Source organism: Pleurodeles waltl, chromosome 1_1 (genome assembly GCF_031143425.1).
Source record: "Pleurodeles waltl isolate 20211129_DDA chromosome 1_1, aPleWal1.hap1.20221129, whole genome shotgun sequence".
NCBI classification, from domain to species: Eukaryota; Metazoa; Chordata; class Amphibia; order Caudata; family Salamandridae; genus Pleurodeles; species Pleurodeles waltl.
This window is the reverse complement of record NC_090436.1, coordinates 521,332,483-521,353,378: the sequence shown is the minus strand read 5'-3', so window position 1 is coordinate 521,353,378 and position 20,896 is coordinate 521,332,483. Positions and strand designations below refer to the sequence as shown.

Sequence of the window (20,896 nt, the reverse complement as noted above, 5' to 3'; positions counted from 1 at the left end):
CTTGGGTAATTCTGCAGCGTATCTTATGGTGATTATGTGTGGTTTTTCTACGTTTTCTAGGAGGCTAAGAGTCTTAATCAGTCCGGTCTTTCACTCAGGCTAGCCAATGCAATAATTTTTAACTCTGACAGATGTTCTTCTGAATACTTCTCTGCTTCTTGAATACCTTCAGGAGGATATAAATGTATGCTGTGGCTGATCAATGAAGTGTCTTCCCATGTCTTGGACCTCATTGATAAATCTTCCAAGAACCATGAACATCACACTTCTTAAGTATCAATTAATATGGCTGAAGTGTAAAGCTGGCTGCAACTGAAAAGATAATTGATCTGATGATCAATGGCAAGAATCTCTTGGATCCCTCCACCAACAAACACATTCCACCAACAGTGCAAAATAGATATTGTAGTGATTGTGTGCCATCCTAGCAGTGCCAGCAAGACTTTAGAACTCTTTAAGGCTTTTCAGTATTTCAAGGGCAGAGTGATTGTGTTTGCCCCAAACCTCTGGTATCATCCACCTGTTGTTAGTTAGCCATTTTCATCACTACCATTAATGGCAATATTTATGTCCTCTTATTGTTGGTGTGTGTCTAGGGTCTACAACGTCCACACCCATCTCCATAAAAGCCACTTCTACCTCAGTCATCAATCCAAGAATTGAGCCTAAATGTCTCCTCTTTTTACCTCAGAACAGGCAGACCAACATTCAGAAAAACGCTGAGATATTACTCACCATTTCCTTGTAAGTAACATTCTGGGCAGCTCAACTGTTACTCCTACCATGGAAGTACACATTGTTGCTGTGTCCCTGCCACAAATATGAAGGCAGTTTTACCGCATCCAGTATTACCACATGCAGTTTTAATGGGCTTTTTTTTTTTAAGTGATTTGCTCTAAACCCAGCAACAATTGGTTTATTAGCTGCAGCAGAGCAGGTGGAATTGCCCTGAAAGCTGCCTCAATCTAAAACGCATGTGTTAGATGATTGCATAAACTTTAAAGCACCCACGTGGATGCATCTGTTGTTGGGCATATCATTGTACTTGGCCTAGACCCAATGCTAATTCTATATGCCATGCTAATAGAAGGACAGGCGCAGCTGGCAGGTGACAAATGGAATTACCAGCCACTAGATTGAGGAGAAGGCTCAGGATTTCTAGGACAAAAATGAATCCCTTGAACATGTCAGATGTCCTGACTACCTATTGTATTCCCATACACACCATGCACCTCATCCCATTTGCCATAAGAGCTTACTTTTTGCCAGACATCAGACACAAACCGTTACTCTCTCAGCCCCATAAGTGCTGCATTGTTTGGCAACTGTCTCATATCCCCATGCAGTGGCCATGGCACAGCCCACCTTTCCAAGATACAGAAGCTCATCATGAATACCTCACTCAAATTAGAAGACTAGCACATTGTATTCACTACAGTCTCCCGGATATTGTATGCCATAAAAATAACATTTTGAATTCAATCGTGGGTTTCCAGATTGTTCACACATTTCACTAGTTTTCACATTGCCATTGAGCATGTGCTAGTTTAGCTAGAAAAATGTGTTTTGACGTGGGAGTGTGATCCCAAGCCCCAACTGGCCTGACCTCGCTGTGGAAAATTTAGGCAGAGGTGTAAAGGGTGCAAGCTCCATGCAGCAGCAAGTAGGTCTATAATTGATTTACTGCACAGCTTTATCATGTCCATGCGACATCATAATGGGCTCATTGTGGGTGCAGGACACTCATAGCCACATTTTCAACAAACCATGGTTGCTTCGCAAAAGACCTATCCAATAGCACCAAGTAACAATTAAGCTGAGGGCAGTAATAAATATTGTCATTGGCATTTTGATCAAACCTTGCTTGTTTGTGTATAATATGCAGACATACAGAATCAAGAATCATCAATTTGTATTATTGAGGGTACTGCCAGCAAAACAATTCCTAGATACTCACTGCCTCCACCCAGAAGACCCATAGAGAAAACCTGGGAGGGGGATCTATTGTAATGGACATTGGCTGACGAAATTAGAATGAGAGTAGCCAGGATGGAGGTAGGGTCACAGAAGACCTGGCCACATTGGCTGACATAACGAGCTCAGTTTAAATCAGGGGAGGATGTTTGAAGGGAATTATAATTGTATTTATATAGCGCTTACTACACCTGACAATGCGTCAAATCGCTTTTCGGCGAGTAGCACTCTACTCTGGAACCCAAGAGGGTTTAGTGGTGGATTAGTATAGGGAAATACGAGCATAGTATTAGTACTAGCATGAGTTAATTTGAGTGGAGGATATGTGAGTTTGATCGTTGGATTGAATTGAGTAATGGAGGGATAGAGGAGGGAAGAATCCAGAAGTGTTGATAAGGAGTTTATAGCAATAGGATGAGGCTTGGGATGAGTAAAGGTGGATGGAGGAGGGAGGAGTCTGTAGAAAGGGGTTAGGGAGATCATAGTAGCAGAAGGGGTTTTGGATGAGTCAAAGGTGAGATAAGTGAGGGAGAATTTCGTAGGGTTGTTTGTGACATCATAGTAGTAAACTGAGGTGTGAGTTGTGGGGTGTGCCAGGAGCGGTAGACGGGCGAAAGAGCTTAGGCAGGGTTATTTTGGAGATCAAAGTAGTAGAATGGGTTTGAGATGAGTCAGAGTGGAGATGGAGGCAGATTGATAGAGACATATGGTGATGGGGGGACAAAGTAAAGCTTACGAGAGAGTATTTTATTTAATTTATTTTTTCTCTAGTACAGTAGGACTAAAGTAATAAATAGATATGTAAATACATAGTAAGTGAATATATGTGCAAGGAATATAATAATGGGTATAATAGTATGAGAAGTAAAGTCGTATTGTATGAACACAGGCTTTCAAGATTTGTAATATTTGATGTTAATTAATAAGTGTACTTTTCTAACATTCATTAATCTTTCCTCAATTTTTCAATAGCGAAATGCTTGTTGTTAAATATTTAAGATAACATTTTCTCATTGTGATATAAAAAAGAAAGCAGGGATTCATAAGTATTTAATTTAACTATTTATCCAGGGATTCTGCAGTGACCTTTGAACATGTTAAGCATAGAATAATTTACACATATATAGGTATATACCCATACATATACATATACACACATGCACATACACACACATATATATTTAACTGTGAGTAAATATATATTTGTTAAATAGGCTTAAAGAGTATGTTTATAATTTATTATTATGAAATAGTAACTATACATATTTCTTAAAGAGCTATACATATCTAGAATATACACATAATCAGATTATAAATATTTAACAACACAGACATATGTAGTCCATTGCTGTTTGGATATGGTGGTTATGAAGGAAAGAGCCAACTTTTGAGTAGCCTTCTGAATACAAAATAGTTATCTGTGGGTATTTGGTGGTATTGAATTCCATAGTTTGGCTGCTTAATTACAGAACCATCCTTCTCTGTTCTATACCACCTATTGTCTTTTTCTTGTATGATGGTGTTTTAAAACGGGGTGCCAATCTTGAGCGGGGTTTCTTTGTTGAATATAATTGGTTATCATAATGAAAAGCTGTCCTGTTCCATGTATAGCTTTGTGGGTGATACAAAGCAGCTTTAAGGTGGATTTTATGGCATCCAGTTACCAGTGTAGTGCTCTCAAGGCAGGGGAGATGGGTGCTTGTTGCTCTACATGTAATAGTAGCCTGGCAGCTGAGTTCTGAATAGATTGTAGTTTTTTCATAATAGATAGAGATGATCCATGGCAGAGGCCATTGGCATGATCCAGTTTCAATAGTACAAGAGAGATAGTAGCCTGCACCGTGTGTGGGGAAATCCGAGGTAGGGGAAGATGCGTTGCAGAGTCTTCAAGGTGATGAAGCTCAATTGTGCTAATTTGTCCACTTGAGCAATCATTGTTAACTTGGAGTCAGTGATAATTCCAAGGTTTTTAACTTCCTTGGATACTTGAGGAGGTGGTCCAAGATCACCAGGCCAGGCACACAGTGGATCATCATTTTTCAATTTGCTACATGGGAGTATTTCTGTTTGGAAGCATTCAGTTTGAGATTGCTCCAAGTCATTCACTAATCAACGGCTCTGAGGCAATTGAAGATTTGTGAGTTTTTAATGTCTTTGGGGCATTCTAATTTAAGTAGTATTTGTGTGTCATCTACATAGTTCTAGCATGTGAGTTGAAAAACATTCATCAGTTCTGGTAATGACATCATGTAAATGTTGAACATCCCCTGCTTTTGTGAGGTAGGGTTTGGACGAGAAGCGGGTGGGGAATAGATAATAATAGTTCTGTTTTGAAGGTAGGATGTAATCCAGTTGAGAGCAGTCCCTTCTTTGCTGGCTTCGTGGAGTTTTTGAATTAGGGTGTTATGGTCAACATTATCAAAAGTAGCTGAAAGGTCCAAGAAATGTAGTGCAGCAGCTCCATTGCGGTTGACTGTGGTTTTAAGATCATCCCAGATTGCTGTGAGTGCTGATTCAGTGCCTCTTCCTGGGTGAAATCCAGTTTTGTAGTCTGAAAATATGGAGTCCCCCTTTTATGCAGGGTCACACTCAATTTTACGCCTCTTTCTTTTCCCAACTTTATTGACGAATTGGCATACTCCTAAATGCCTATTTAACTTGCATTAATATCCCTAGCATATGGTGCAAAATGTACCTAGGGCCTGGATGTTAAATGCCACTAACTGACTACAGCCCTTATTGTGCCATCTACTGTAGTGGCAGTACAAACATGGCTTCAAGCTTACCATTGTAGCCTGAATGTAGCAGTTTAAAAACTGCAGTTTGAGCTGTCAAAATAAACCAATTTTAACAGGTAAAAACCTCCCTTTAAACATCATTGTCACCCCTATGTGGGCCTTGTCACCCACAAGACAAGGTGCATGGTATTTAAAAGCAGGACATGTAGAAATGCAGTGTTCACGTGTCCTTGCAGTGACTAGCACCCAAAAAGTATTTTCAGTGTGGTACGCCTAGCTGTCCTATGTAAAAAATAAGAGTACACATTAAAGTGTTAATACTGTATTTGGGATGGGACCACCTAGAAAAATAATTACTATAATGGTATAACATAATAATTATTACAAATCCAATTCAATGGTGAAGCCGGATTTCTAATAAATATTCAGGAAACCTAACTTTTAGAAAGTTACATTTTCCATACCTGAAGTTCCTGGGGGCTAATTGGCATTTGCTGTTCAGCTTCTCCCAGCCAGTAATTATCCGTGAAAAGCTGTGAAATGGCTCCCAGCGATGACTCCTCTGAACTCCATCCTCAAACTGGAATTTAGTGTAAGATGTGGGAGGACACTAGGAGTATCATAGTACACTCCCCGCACACATCCAGTCCTCAGAGCACAAGTATAGTGAGGCTAGATAATTTTGTCATCTAGAAAATGCCTAAATTAGGTAGGTTTGACCCTGTGAACATTTACCTTTTTGCGTATTGAGTGCCCAAGAGTTATCCAGTGCCAGAAATAAATGTAGGCTCTCCAGTCACCCACTTCAAAAAACCTTCTGGACTGGACCTGTGCAAGTTCAGAATAGGACTAGACCTGGTGTCTGTGACTTTAGAGGAGCCATGCACGTCCTCTTATACCCAGGACAAAGAAGTGGACTCAATGAGTCACCAGGATGGCCTCCTGTTCAAGCAACAGGGGTACAACAAGAGGCATTTTCCTGAAGGTCCCCAACTGACCAGTGGCAACTGGACCTGAACTGGACCCTGCAGTTGATCTCTACAGGACACCCTGTGAGTCACTAAGTGCCTCCCCTGAGGTTGTGAAGGGCTTTAGAAATGTACTTCTATGGTGGATTGGGACTTCAAGGACTAAATCAGAAGGTAAAATCTTATCCGACCCACTCTTCATCCTGGTCAGCCTCAAATTGCTTGTAGGCCCCTGTCTACCGCAACTATTGTCAATTTGTAGTTTTTTTGGCGCTATTTCTACTTAAAACCTTTAAAAAATCATATCTCAAGTTCCCCTTAGTTGATTTTATTGTTTTGCATTTTGACTTTATTAATGCTTTGGTACTGCATAAATACTTCACACGTTACCCTAAGTGAAGCCTGTCCGCTCTGTGTCATAGCTATCAAGGGGTTGAGCTCAGCTTAATTTAGTGACTTTGAGTGTTCACCCTGACGAAGATTGTGATTATTCCTATATCACTGTAGAAGTGCTAGACAACTTTAAACACCCCTCAGAGAAGATTGATGTGTATGCAGCCAGATCAATTTAGTTGAACAATGTATCAGTTGAAAGAGAGTATAATGGTACCTAGCAACTGTGACAATACGAGGATGTAATAATAACAATTGCTGTTATTTTAAAGAAGGAAGATCATATATGTAAACTAATCATTAAATCAAAAGGAGCATTGTAATATCTCTCCTAAATCCTCTTTTTTCTCCTCACCTCTCAGACTGAGACACAGATCGACAAAGTCGATGTGAAGTTATTAAATTGCAGTTTTTTGTTGAAGTTTCTGAAGTGCTTCACAAGAAATATACTGTGGAAGTTGTAATGCTAAAAAGATCTTAAATCACAAGTATAGGAATTGTAGACTGAACAATAATTGTGTTCTTTACATTAATGAGAAGATTTAAAACATACAGCAGTAACATGACAGGTGCTAAATGTATAAAAAATTACATGTCTAGAACTGCTTCAGTTTTGCACTCCTGCATAACACAAAGCTAGCCATTGAATGAATGGAGGTTGTGAAGTATAGTTTGGTGAGATTTAATGTTTTGTAAAAATGGCAGCAAACTGTAAAGGAGTTTATTTGAAGTATAAGTAGAATCACAGTTAAAATAGTAATGGTAAGCATCCACAGGAGTCAACTCAACTTACTTCTTGCAGCACCCTGGGGGTGAGGCAGGAAACCCACTAGATGCAAGGGAACATGTTGTTTTTTTTCCTACCAAAAACTAGAGGCGTAGGGGCTGTCCACAAAAGGTATGGCCCGACCCCAATTAAATGGAATATCAGTCTTTCTTAATCCTGATCTGCCCTGAGGGGTTGGGGGGCAGAAAGCCCACTAGGCACCAGAGATTTCAAAATGGTACCCAAAAAAACAAATGAATGCAGCAGCATACCCTGGCATTGAGCCATACCCCTGCACAAGTGGGGTCAAGTGTGCCACTCCCCCTTAAGAATGCTTGTCCTTGTTGGGGAGGTTGCCACAAACTTGCCCCTGGAGTGGAGCGGGGGGAGTAAAAAACAAAATCCACCTGACACCAGGGATTTTGCCTTTGGGGCAAAACAAAGTGCTGTAGCTGTTGCACTCTGGTGTTTGCATTGACAGAAACGGCTAAAACTGGGGTCAATGGGAGTCCCCCTGCAAGGGCTCCCATTGACCTTGGTTTGATCTTTTCTTGTTGCGGGCACTAGGCCGAGCCACACAAGTGCTAAAGCGTTTTTATCGGCACAAGTGGAGCAACACTCAGTGGTAGGGATTTTGTGGATTCCTGCATATTGCAGAAGTTTCCATCAAAAAAATGTTAGGAAAATGTGTGATTTCAGGCAAGGTTTGAGGTTTGCAGAGCATTGTAGATAAGAAAACCTCATGTTATCCACACAAGACATGCCACCCTGGAATTTCCTGGCTGTCTAGTTTTCAGAAATGTCTGTGGTTTGTAAGTTTGCAAGGGTGGTGCAACAGCATGGCCCCACATACCACAGATGCCCTATTGCTTATGTATCAACGTAACGCTGTGGGGCCTTTTGTGTTGTGGCCACCCGCACAAGTGGGATACCTTTCTTGTTTAGGGGACATGTGGGAACTCAGAATGGTAGGAAATTTGTGGCTCCCCATAGATGCCAGGACGTTATGTCACAGAAATGTGAACAAATGTGTTTTTTTCTTAACCACATTTTGAGGTTTGCAAGGACTTCTCGGTAAACAAAAACTTGATGACAGCCACACAGGTCATGCACTCTTGGGCTCTCCTAGTTTTAAAAAATGTGCACGTTTGCTAGATGTCCTAGGTGTTGGCTGAGCTAGGGCCCAAAATCCACATCCAGCCACTTTGCAAATAAAATGGGTCAGCTTGGAGTGGAAAAATGTGATGTATCAGTGTTGCATTTTGGGTTGTTTCTTGTCACTGCCAGTAGGCCTACCCACACAAGTGATGTGCCAATTTTATTGGCACATCACTTAGGCTCAGAGGCTTAGGAGAATGCTGTGTGAAAGAGTTTGTTACCCCGCGCCCCAGATTCCAGAACTTTCCATCACAAAAATTAGAAGAAACTGTTTTTTTTAGTCAAGGTTTACAAGGTATTCCTGGATAGAAAAATCTGATGAGAGCCACACAAATCACCCCACCTTGGATTCCACCCAGATGTCTAATTTAAAAAAAACTGGAAGTTTGCTAGGTTTCTTTAGGTGCCAGCTGAGCTAGGGCCCAAAATCCACAACTACCTAGTTTGTAAAAAAAAACAAAAAAAAAACAGGGTCAGGTTTGAGTGGAAAAATTTGAAGTATCCAGGTTTCGTTTTTGGCCGTCCAGCCACACACATTATGGATGAATTTATCAGAAGAAATGTGGGAGCAAAGAATAGCAGATCATTTGTTATTACCAAATGGATTTCACTGCATGTGTTTCTTCCAGGTGTAAACCAGTGTGTAAGAAAGAAGACATTTTGAAAAATGCCCTAACATCATATGCTAGTGCTGGTACCCACAAATTCAGAAATGTAGAAATACCACTACTCCTAAACTCCATATTTTGTACCCATTTCAGAAATAACTAGGTTTCTGTGATACCCATTTTTCACTCTACATATTTCACCATATGAATTGGTCTATATTCGGGGCACAATGAAAACCCATTGTACGATGCAGCTCGGGTGTTTGCTCTGGGTATCTTGGGTTCTTGGAGAACCTATAAATCCAATATATCTCCGCAAGTAGAAGGGCCTAGCTGACATAATGGTATATTGGCCATCATGACAAAACGTTACAGATGAAAACATTGTCAGAAAATTGTGTTTTTTTCCTAATCATTTTCAATATTTTTTTATTTCAACAGTTACTTTCTTTGAGAAACCTTGGGGGATCTACACATAAGACTCCATGCTGAATTTAGAATTTTGTATACTTCTAAAAAATCGATAGCTATCTTGGATCACCCAGGGGTTTCACACTGGTTTCCAGCACGAACTGGAAGTTGGTTGAGCACACAAACAAAGAGGACAAATCGTCTACCTCTTTGAAAAATGTCAAAACTGTGGTAAAAAATGATTCTTTTTTTATTCAGCTGTACTTGTTCCTGAAAGCTGGGAAGATGGTGACTTTAGCGCAGCAAACTGTTTGTTGATGCAATTTTAGGAGAAAAAAACAGCCACTTTTTGGAGCATTCTTTCCTGTTTTTCTGAAGAAAAAAAAAATTCAAATGTAAGTATATTTTGCTTATTTTCTTGGTCCCCTCCAGGGGAATCTACAAACCCTGGGTACCTTTAGAATCTCCAGGATGTTGGGGGGGAAAAGGACACAATCTTGGCGTAGATGCCATATGTGAAAAAAGTTATAGAGCCCTGAGCGTTAACTAATCAAATAGCCAAAAAAGGGGTCAGCTTTATTTTTTTCTCTGGTGGGGAGGGCGATAGGGGGTCAGCAGTTAAGGAGTAAAAGCTCAACAAGCATTTGATGCCTTTCGTATCAATTTAAGTTCTTAAAATAGTGTCAACTTGTGGTGGCTAAGTAGCATATGAAAACATTCCTCCATTGTTAGGTTATATTGTGTATCAGAAACCAAAGCAGGGAATGAGGAAAGAGTTGAAGGGATCCTTATCAGACCCCCTCTTCAAAACATTGTAATCAAAAGGTTAAGGATGCCCTAATTATAGATCTGAGTCGCCTGGGCTCACCAAATCAATCTGCCTTTACTCAATTCTTTACGACCTGAATATTGGATATCCTGCCCACTGGATAGCCAGTGGCATGCTTCATTATGGGACCCCTCACCCAGTCAGATGGTGCTACTGGGTGGGCTGTACTGGTTTTTTGGGAACTCTTTATATAGCAGGGGCAGCAAAGATAGTGGAGCTGCAAGGCAGTTGATAATCTCTGCATTAGATCATCTTGTGAACATCACTGAATGATTTAAATTAGTAGGTTTAGTCCAACACTTTAAACTGTGGCCTGCATGAAGCATATGGTGTTAGCATGAGAAACTGGTACAATTGTTCTTACTGTTTGGGTCAGTAGCTGGATCTTTACATTGTCAAGGAAAGGGAGTTGTGCAGGCAGTGAAATTCATGACACCAACTAGCTTCAGGTTCTTCCTATCAACAACCTTCTATATGATCATTGTCCTGATCAAGGGCCCTAGGCACATGCAATGACCACTATCCCTTCTTCAATGTGTGGTACCTCTGTAAAGAGAATTGTGACCTAGGACAAACCTAGATCACTGTAGTCTTCTGATCCTCTTTTATTGCGCCAGCGGCAATTGAACTTCTTAGAGGAACGTATCCACTAGATAGTGCATATTTTTTCCCCATAGTGGGTTGTGCCCAAAGATTACAGTGTTCTCCACTAGCTAAAATACATCCCTAGCATACATATGTATAGTTTGGTGTTTTATAGCATGAACCTAGCTGTGAAGCAGCAGGGATTTGTAAGTTATGTGAAGGGTCAGGAGACAATCTAGAAGATTGTATGGATTACGCAAATAGATTTTACACACATTAAGACACAGGGAGATTAAGTATTTTCCCTAGAATTGCACAAGGTTGAATGTAGTGCAGAGATCTGCAAGGTCATGATTTCCCCCATAGCAGACACAGTACTCCAAAGGCTTGTAGATTAATTCATATGTATATATGTCACTTGTGTAGCAGAAATCTACATAGAAAACACCAGAGCAAATCACAAGAGACAGATGTAGTAAGAGTGGTGAAGTATAGGAGTAAAACGATCAAGAATGGGGTGGGAGTTGAAAAAGGTAGGGAGGATATCGCAGGGGTCAGAGTGGGATGAGAGCATAGTGGAATTTAGAGCGAGAGGTCTGAAGGAGAGGGGTGCTGGTCAACGAGCACATATGGGAGCTTATGCTGCAGTGTATTGTTGTTTGAGGTGATGAGTCTTTAACTCTTATCCATTATATGTCAGCACCTCACATACATTACCATGTGGTTGGGTATACTGTTGTACGAAAGGCAAAGAACTTAGTTTTTCAGAGCTGATTCAGATCAGGATCTCTTTGCTACAGTGCAGTCCACCAACATTTCTGGAATGTTAGAGGACAAAGCAACTGCCTAAAATTATTTAGGAAGATCTGTTTTTGGAACTTGGTTGAGGTAAACTGAGCACTTCCTTAACAATGTTCCATGATCCACCACTGGGGACTTCAAATTTGAACGAGGGCATCATTGAAAAAAAATGAAGGAAGGGGGCATGTCCTGGTATGTGTGATCACAAAGTTTTAAATTGAACATTTTCCACTCTCCTAGATTTTGAATCCGGTGTTTTAAGCTGACTTTGAGCGACAGAGTCCAGTACTCATCTTTTAATATTAGGTCTGCTGCCAGTAAACAGCTTGAAAATTGGCTATGAGCTAGTTGTGCATGATTTTAGTCAGCACATGAGTACACATGTAGGCTAAATGAGGAAAACAACTTGTCGGACTCATGACGTCATCTACTCGTATGTACTAAGGACTATAAGACATAGCCTAAATTGTATGTGGCCTGATTTATAGGGAATACATCTTTTCTTTTGGGCAGTGTGTCATCAATAATGTTTTATGCAGTTGTGCCTTTAACATTGTGGTAAAATGTTACTTTTAATTGGCACACAGTAAAAGTACTATAGGTACACCTTGTTTATATTATCCTGAGTCTAGACTTCAGTTCTAAGATATTTTTTCCCAGCTGAATTTGTTCGTATGCTTGTATATACAGCATTTTTTCCTCAGTCTCCCAGGTCAGGAGACCGGCTGGGCAGGTGAGTAGGTTCAAAATCTTTATTGTGAAGCTGCTTTTACCATGAAGAGGAAGCAATGGTACAGAGGCTGTGCGGCTTGGCTGAGGCTGGGCCCACTTATAGTCATTGAACTATCTGTAACATGGCTGTGTGCTGGGAAGCCTGGAACCCATTAAAAATGCCACCTCAAGAAGATCCTCAGCATGACAGCACAGTTTGCTGTTGCAGCCCTTTCCACTGGGATGGCCGGGAAAATCATTGGTGCAATCACATGCTTCCTCATAGTAGCCTCTTTTTCTAGGATGACCCTCTCCCTGTGTTAGGCGGAACAAAAAAGCCTGCTACCCTCACCGGACAAACCCCTAGTCTCACTACCACAGCCCTGTGCTAACGGGTCTCCTGGGTACTGAGGTTACTGCCACCCTTAGACGCAAGTGGTCCCCAAGGGGGAAGTGTAGCCCTTAACTTCAACTGCACCGAATTAAATATGGATTGAGTGTTCTGGAAGGAAATGGTATTAAAAATTATATGGTTTTATTGAGCTTGAAACCAAAATTATAATGTCATAAAATATATGTACAGTGCTCCAGTGTGTTTTCGGCGCAGTGCAAAGTGAATTAAGTGTGCAAATAGTAGATATATATATTTATGTGACTGGAAGGAGCTGTAGTGCTGTCCTGAGATATCTATCTTTTTAAGATATCCCCATCCACCTTTGAACAAGTCGAGATCCAGTCCACAATTCAATATTTTGTAGAAGTTTTGACCCTATTATAGGATTAATCAAAGGGTCATCATCAGGATGAAGGTAATCCTAGAGGAGAAACATTAAGAGAAACAGAGTTGTAATGTAAGATGAGACCAAATTCCTTTGCAAATGAACACTACGTATATGCTATGAAAGACTGATATCTACCTTGGAGAGGTGCAAAATGAACACCCTCCGGGGACCACAAGATATCTGGGTGAACAGGTGTTCTTGATAGATGAATAAAAAGAGGCGCTTAGAGCACTTGAAAGGAGGGAGCGCACATGCACATGTCCAGACAAACAGCTCCCATGCAGAAACCTGCAATTGTGGCGTAAAGAATATGCTGGACACGTTATGTCACACACACAAAAGACAAAATCACCCCGAGTTGTAGGTATGCATGCTGGAGACGAGGGCCATGTATACAGGGAACCCTCTACTCATGATTCTCCATAACATACAAGATGACATACAAGTCTATTAAAAGGGTCCACGTGTGGCCACTGTGCGCCCAGCATAATAAGTGTGCAGATATATGCAAAAGCTCCTACTTATGGAGATCGTGTGTAATTAATATTAAAATACGTACGAGGGTGACCATAGATCAGTACTACATCCCGCTGCAAAACCAGTGGGTTTGTAAACCAGTGTGAGTCAGTAAGCAATTGTGTGTGTACAAACCAGCCTGAGTCCATAAGCCAGTGTGTGCCAGGCTTGTACATGCTGATTTTTTTAAAACACCTCCAGCTAATGGATGCAGTGTGTCAGTGGATTGAAAAGAGAAAGTATCTAGAGACACATCAATCAAGCAGCTGATGAGCAAGCGGGCGTGTCCTCCAATGTGAGTCAGACAGTAACATGAATCCATTTGTTAACATTGCATTACCAGAGGGCGTGTCAGCTTAGGTGAGACAGCCCAGGAGCATGTGGAGGGACATATGTTAATAGTGATGTTAGAGACAAAGGACTACTTACACTATCAATGTAACAAACAACGAACAAGTATGAGGATACAATGAAGGTAAAGGGCAGTCAGGTTGGAGGACCCACCACTCAAATGCTCGTGCGTGCCAGGGTTCACACTACTAGACCTTTTGACCGCATTCCACACAACTGACTATCTTCAAACTTAATGCTACTGATATATCTGGGTCAGGTGAGGTCTGAACTGACTGTCCTGTTTAACTGGCCGGTACCGAGTTATAGTTCTCTTTCCAAATGAGTCAAAGCCTGTTGCACTCAGTTGAGGTGCCCCTCAGGACTCCTTACTTTCACCCCTATTGTTCAAAATGTATATGCACCTTCTTGCCCAGCTTCTAATTTGAATTGCTGAAAAGTTCTATATGTAAGCAGATGACATGCAGCTTATCATTGGATTAACCGGCAGTCATCTATTCTCATCCCCTTTGAAAACGGAGAAACAACTTTAAATAATTCATAATAATGCTGCTTGTTGGCACCAAAGTTACATAGACAGCAACACATTTCATCTGTGCCATAGTAATTTTCCATCCATCTCCTGTCCATATTGCAGATAAATGCAGTTGACACACGGATCCCTGCAACTTGAGGTTCCGTGATTTATTGCTTTTGAGAATCTCCAGAACTTGAACTTCCACATTCAACAACATTTCTTTTTCAGTCATCGCTGCATAATATGGAATTCATTACCACTATCTATTCACTCTGAATTATTACTTTTACTCTTCAGACAGCAAGTGAAAACCTTTCTGTTTCCTAAGTAATTTAATAGTAATCTCAATTAAGGTATAGGTATTTGAGCCCCAAGGAACATCGACATATGAGCGCTTAAAAACATCTAACATTTTGTGAGAAGCGTGTCGTGGTCTGCACTGCAGGCATATGATGTTTAATACTGAGAAGGTGGTATAGTAAAGACAATAGATATATATTGATGGCCAACACCATGTGCTATGGGCAGCAGGAGTTTTTTTGTCACACGTAAACTTGCGGGCTACTGAAACAGGTAAGGTTTTTCGAGGTAGTTGCCCTGTATGATAAGTTTTTGGGGTACTGATTTATGCCGTGCTAAATTCTAGTGAGCCCCCTTTAAAGCGCATCAGAATTACTTTGTCCACGGTAACTGCATATATGTGTAGTTTTGTGGATTGTATTTGTCGTGTATACATTAAAATACTTTCTGTGTTCAAAGTAAGCGCGCAGGACATAGATTGGTTTATTGAGTGTGTGTTGCTGAGTTCTACCCCCACCTCCTCCCCGAGTCAGCTCGGCCTGCTCTGCCGCACCCCCTGAGAGGCAAGTAATGAGGGCAGAACATGGCCGCAGTTAGGGGGCCACAGTATGGAGGCTTCCACGGATACAATTGCAGCCCATTAACATGTCGCCTGTTGCGAGAAACCGGCTTTATCACAGCGCACAGAAGGTGACACTGGGAACACTTCTTCAAGACCACCATTGTCTCAAGCAGCATGCCAAGGGGTATTGACAGCAGCAGACCCACACTTCTCTCTCTTTTCCCCATGTGTTCTAATTTTCTGGGACCGGGTCGGTGTAGTCTCCACACGGCCTTTAGAGCTCCCCTAAGGACGCTTCTCTTCTGGTAAGGGAAATTCAGTCGTTCCTTGTCTCTTGATCACATTGGAGTCTTTAAGAATGACAGACACAAAGACCTTAAGTTTAAAGACTTACTTCGAAAATATTCAAAGTACAAAGCCACAAATTGCAGTTAGTCAAATAAATATTCAGTCAGTGTGCTTAGCCAAGATATAGGGAATCATGAAATTAGTAGAGTTCGGATGCCATCTAAGAATGGGAAAAGGACTCCTCCAAGCATCATAAAGTCACTCACTTTTAAAATAAAAGGTCATACATTCGCTACATTAGTGCATGGTTCTCAGGCTTATGATCAATAGAAATCAAGTAAAGAGAAGGATTTACAGTAGAATACATTTAGAATACATTTGAGGACTTTCTCAATATTATACTACATGGGATTCTGTGTTCCCAGCGCTGGGTACATGGGGACACAACTGTTATTCAAACTAGAATGGCTAAACTCAGCATTGAGAAAATGCATTTCATTCAGAACATTCAGCAAAGTCCTTAGCTTTCTTCGTGGAGCCTAATAATGTTTTATTCTAACAGAGAGTGAAACAGCAAAATTAATCACGTGGTGTAGTACATCATTATGTTAAAAATGGACAACAGATGCTAAGTTAGCCTGGTTCACTTAAAGCACGGTTTTTGGGGTTACCGAAATTAAACTTCTACCAGGAAGTCATGGAAAACGAAAGCGTTGTTTTGCTTTCGTTTTTCACAAATTTGTGGTTTCTGAGTCGTTGTTCCGGGTGTTTCCCTCTTTCTCCACCATAAATGTCTCATGGTTATCTGCCTCGGTTGGCATCTGACAAAGTTAAAATGCAAATGTCAAGGGTAAATATCTGCCCTCACTGCCCCATCCAAATCCAGCATAGGATGCATGGTTGAAGGAGTAGGTAATTATCAAAGCTTTTCCACCTTGATGAATGTGGTGTGTATGGTTGTTAACTGAGTGGAACCTCCTCCATGATGAAATGTAGTCTCAAAAGTAAGCAGATGTTGCAGTGCTTAATTTGTAGAAATGTAAGTGGTGCTGCCCATAGTCATTTCTAAGGAGGCTGCTGCCTACTTCTACCAGTGTTGCATCCCACTTTAATCAGTGATACAGCCCAGTACTTGCATGCTTACATCTGATCCATCCAGTGCAGCCCTTTGAAGGCTTTTGGTCTGACCTCCGATCTGATAATGTTCCACCTCCTTCTGTGGTTCTCCTTAAGGTCCCTCCCCATGATGTACCTTTGCTCTGTCTCTGCACCATGTTCTTATCATGTTGCCCCAATCAAACAATCCCCCTTGGAGTCCCAGTGTGGGGGATATGTCTTGGCAGCTTATGCATGCCCCTGGGGAGCACAGCACTTCTGGTATAGTTTCACAGCCTGTGGTGCGATCCTGCCTCTCCAGGTACTGCCATTGCTTTTTGCACATCCGTGGGACAGTGGCCAGTGGGCTTACATCCTCGACTGTGAGCTTTCAGTGCCTTTGCGATTGTGAGGCACGGCCTGCATCTTGGTAGAAGAGCAAGGGCTCATAACGCAGCACCAGTGTTTTGGAATTCAGAGTATCCAGATCATGGTGCCTGTGGGAGAATTATGCATCTGGTGTCACATGTAGATCTAGACGTCCTGAGGCGATGCCATACAATGCAGGAAGCCTGAGCAGGTCTTCAGTGACACAGACGTGGAGCACGAGGCACAGGATATATTGGTCATTGTAGATGGGGACTGCCTGTGGAATCAAGCAGCAGAGTCCAGCTCCGCAGTAAAAAGTGATGGTGTTTTCCCACCGGCAGCCACAATCATAAATTAAGTAGTGCATGCAGTTTCTCTCTAAGGCAATGTGACCTTTTCAGGAAAGCTCTTCTGAGCACTGGTAATTATCAAGATGCTGGATGCTGAATCTGTCGGAGCCTCTCCACAGCTTTACAGATACCAGTGCAGACCAATGTGATGTGGATGGTCTGCAGCAGAGGCTTCCACTTGGATAAAGCAGCTGTGCTTCTACATGGCTTCATGAAAAAAGTTTAGCAGAGGTTCTCACTGCCCTTTCAGCCTTCGAAGTTTGGTTGCAGATGCAATCCTTACCACCATCAACCATCAGATATAATCTAACCTGATTAAATTTAAACCAGACCCCCCCCCCCCATTGCATTCCCAAAAAAGAGTCTGCTGCAGGCATAGTGTAAGCAGAGCTGTACTGCCCTGTAATGCCCAGCTCAGCTCTGACCCAGGCAGACAATGACATTCAAGAGTATGACTCTTCACGTGTTATTGATCTGGAAGACCCATCTACGCTCTTCTTAGTCGTTTGAGAAGCACACAAGAGATGCTTCTCTTTCCTTAGTACTCTGAACAACTGTGTCCAACTCAATCACTAAGCGATTTCTGCCATCCACTTTAACTAGGGAGACTGACAATTCCAGGATGTTTCTGGGTTCCATGGCCAAAACATCTAACCAGACACTTATCTGTTTTGGGGTTGCTAAATGTAAAGTTGATGTAAAAAAATGTAAGATTTCAAATGACAGCAGAAGTAGTCTGTTGCTCTCAATATGTTTTGACTTTACATGGTGGTTTTATAATAGCTGATTTGGGGTAAATATGTAAAGTACCTCTTTCTCTCTGCAGGAAAATGGCTCGCCCGAGGAGCATGCCTTGTACGTTTGGGACCACTTCATTTCTCAAGCAGCTGCGGAGAATGTGTTTTTTGTTGCTCACAGTTATGGTGGACTTACATTTGTGGAACTGGTAAGTTTTAACCTATCTACGTTTGGATTAATATCTAACCTGATAAGTTTTGTTTAAAGAGAAGCACAAAATATATACTATATATGCTGTCTGTCAACGTTTCTACATAAACATGTGAACTACGTTAATTGTCCCTGTTGCATTTTTAATGACTTTTTCTTTGACTTTCTTTCCTTCGGTTACTATATTTAAGACTTCACTTATAATGGAGAGAAGAGAAGCCACTTTTGCAAAGGCCGAAAGGCTAAGAACCGTTTTTTACCTAGAGGATATGGGTTGGAGGTGTAATATTAGTTAATGGGTGTGTGGAAAGGAAAACTAGGGTAGATAACTCAGAATGAAACCACATTACAGGATAAATGCATAGAAAGATTGAGAGAGGAATGCATTGAAACCGACTATACGTTTCATTCCAGCTTCATTGTGTAAGCCTTCAAAATATTTAGCTTTCCACAAACTTTGAGTTGTTATTAATAACTGTTAGCATCATTTCTGATCTAGTTGGAATGACTAGCATTAGACAAAAACCTTGTTGCCATATAAAACATTGGCTTTGACGTTGTGAACATAAAAACAGTTTTTTTCCAGTCACTTAAACCACAGAAGTATTGGTAAAGCAAGTAAGTTTGAATAATGATAGCAAAATGGCCTTCCAAATGTGACGAAGCAGGCACAGCCATCAGCAGGCACCTCGAAATGGTTTCCCAATAAAGAAAAACAATCCTTGGAATGTGGCCTCTGATGAACTCTGATGCGTGCGTCGGCCTCACCTTGCATCAGTGGCTATTTGGCATCTTTTAACATGTATGTATGTTTCAATATAGCTGACTGCCATCTTAGAACAGTATGTTTTTTTAAGCGTGCGATACTTGCAGAGAAGAAGCAAGTGCCCCGGTAGCCGTGCGCTGCTGCTGCACAGCCGTTTAAATTCTTAAAACAATATTATAAACAAGGCACAAGCAGAAGGGAAGTGGGGAGCAATGAGCAGAGGAGTGTCGAGACCAGTAGCAGTGCGAAGCTGGTGGGCTGTGGCACAGTGAATTATGAAAAATGTGGACGTGTTAAACATACTGCAGTGACTTATCCTCATATCAGTCATCCACGAGTACGCATATTGGAAATGTACAAAAGCGCATTTTTTACATTGACTTTCGCTGCATAGAAAAAGCCAATTGCTGTAACCCCCCATAACACATGGGAGTGTACCCATTCCTTTCCTCCATGGCAGTGACTTACTCCTGTTCTTCACAGGAGTAACTTTTCACAGTGAGAAATGACCTGTAACAACCATAAACGTTTTGTGAGAGTTCACCAACTTTCTTGTTGGTCGCCTACTTTGGGAAACCTTCTGTCCAATAAGTGGATTTTCTGAACGAGTAAATCCAGTCGACAGGCAATGTCAGTGAGCTTCGGCTTATTCTCAGGGGATTTCAGATGTTTTTGCATACATGAGTTCTACCTGGAGAGCATAAATGAAATGCAGCTTATAAAGCACCTCATTAACCAGCTATGTCCTGGCACTGAGATCTCGCGAGATAAGAAGGTATGGACCTAAAGCTAGCAAGAGAAAGATGAGTTTTATTAAAGAGGGTTGATTAGTTGTCTTTCCTGAGCTAAGAGGGCCGGATTTCCAGATGGGGTAATGAACGACGCAAGAAATGCAGATGGTTGGAAGTGTTAAGAAGGGCATACAGACAGATGTAAAAGCCCACACTCACTTGTAGAATGTGATTTTTTCTGTAAAGTAAAAACCACCCTTGCTATAGATGTGTACTAGGTATGGAGGTTCAATTATAATACATTTTTAGCTGACATTCAGTGAAGAGAAGCGAGAGTAAGTAAACAAATCATGCACCTAGAGACCTAGAAGGAGGCATGTGGCAGTGTTCTATACGAGCCACAGTCTCCTGATACCACATTTGGGAAGGCTTAGATGAAACACTTTACAATGGTCAAACTGGGACTGTATAATGGCTTGCAATACTGTACAGCAGCGTTCAGAAAGAAGAATAGAAAAATACAGTGAATTGGACAATCTGTACTTCATATTCTCTACTGTGTGAATGAAGAGGTCTTTTTCTCCACTTTCTTCCTAATTTCTTCCACCAAGAAATTAAACACCGTCATTTGGTCATTAGTTGAACTTCAAAAAGTGTATCTTGCTACAGACCTTCCAATTCATAGAGTGCCACCAATCCTCTCATGGCATTGGCTTCCTTTACACAGTCTCACTGTGTGCATACAATTATCTGAAACCCACTGCAGAGAGCAGATTTCCAGCTCATTGTTTGATGGCTCTCCGCTGTTGATATCCGTTACTGGGTGTGAAACCTCCCCAGAACATCGGCTGCAGACTCAGAAGCTTTGTATATTTTTTTTAGTGGTTGAGGGGACAGGTGATATGTTTAAAATGTCACTAGACCTCGCTGCCTACAACCTACACCCCTTCATCACACAGGGAACATTTTCCACAAGTTCACAGGCCACTTGCTATCACAAAAGCACCATGCATGTTCTAGGCTCTTTGCTGCCTCCCTGGAGGTGTGATGAGGTAATGTACCTAGCTCTCTAGCTTTAATTGAATTAATTTCCCACTCAGTAGACTTCTACATCTCAAAATAATTCTTATTTCAAAGGCTTCCTTCCAGAGGCGGCTGGTACATAGGGAATGCTAGAGCAGCACCCCACCAGCACCTAGAGAAAAATAAACTTTTCACTGTAGCTTTGGGCAGCAGAAATGTAAGTGGACAAATTGACAGATTTCTCAGTTTGTCTGTTTACTTTTCTAGGCCTTACTTCAGACAACTGAAATTGCGCATGTCAACACACAGTGCAGGAGAGAGCAGGAGTGCAGATGGACTGCGGGCATAAGGGGTGC

The 20,896-nt window shown here is 41.4% G+C and overlaps 1 protein-coding gene across 3 annotated transcripts in view; it reads left to right on the top strand.

Annotated features, from left to right (window-relative positions):
* ARB2A (ARB2 cotranscriptional regulator A) overlaps positions 1 to 20,896 on the top strand; it is a 1,508,097-nt gene that overhangs the window by 811,608 nt on the left and 675,593 nt on the right. For all 3 annotated transcript variants that reach the window (XM_069225397.1, XM_069225389.1, XM_069225407.1), the window contains exon 9: positions 17,899 to 18,018. In XM_069225397.1, coding sequence (XP_069081498.1) covers positions 17,899 to 18,018 — 120 coding nt within the window. The remainder of the gene's footprint in view (positions 1 to 17,898; positions 18,019 to 20,896) is intronic.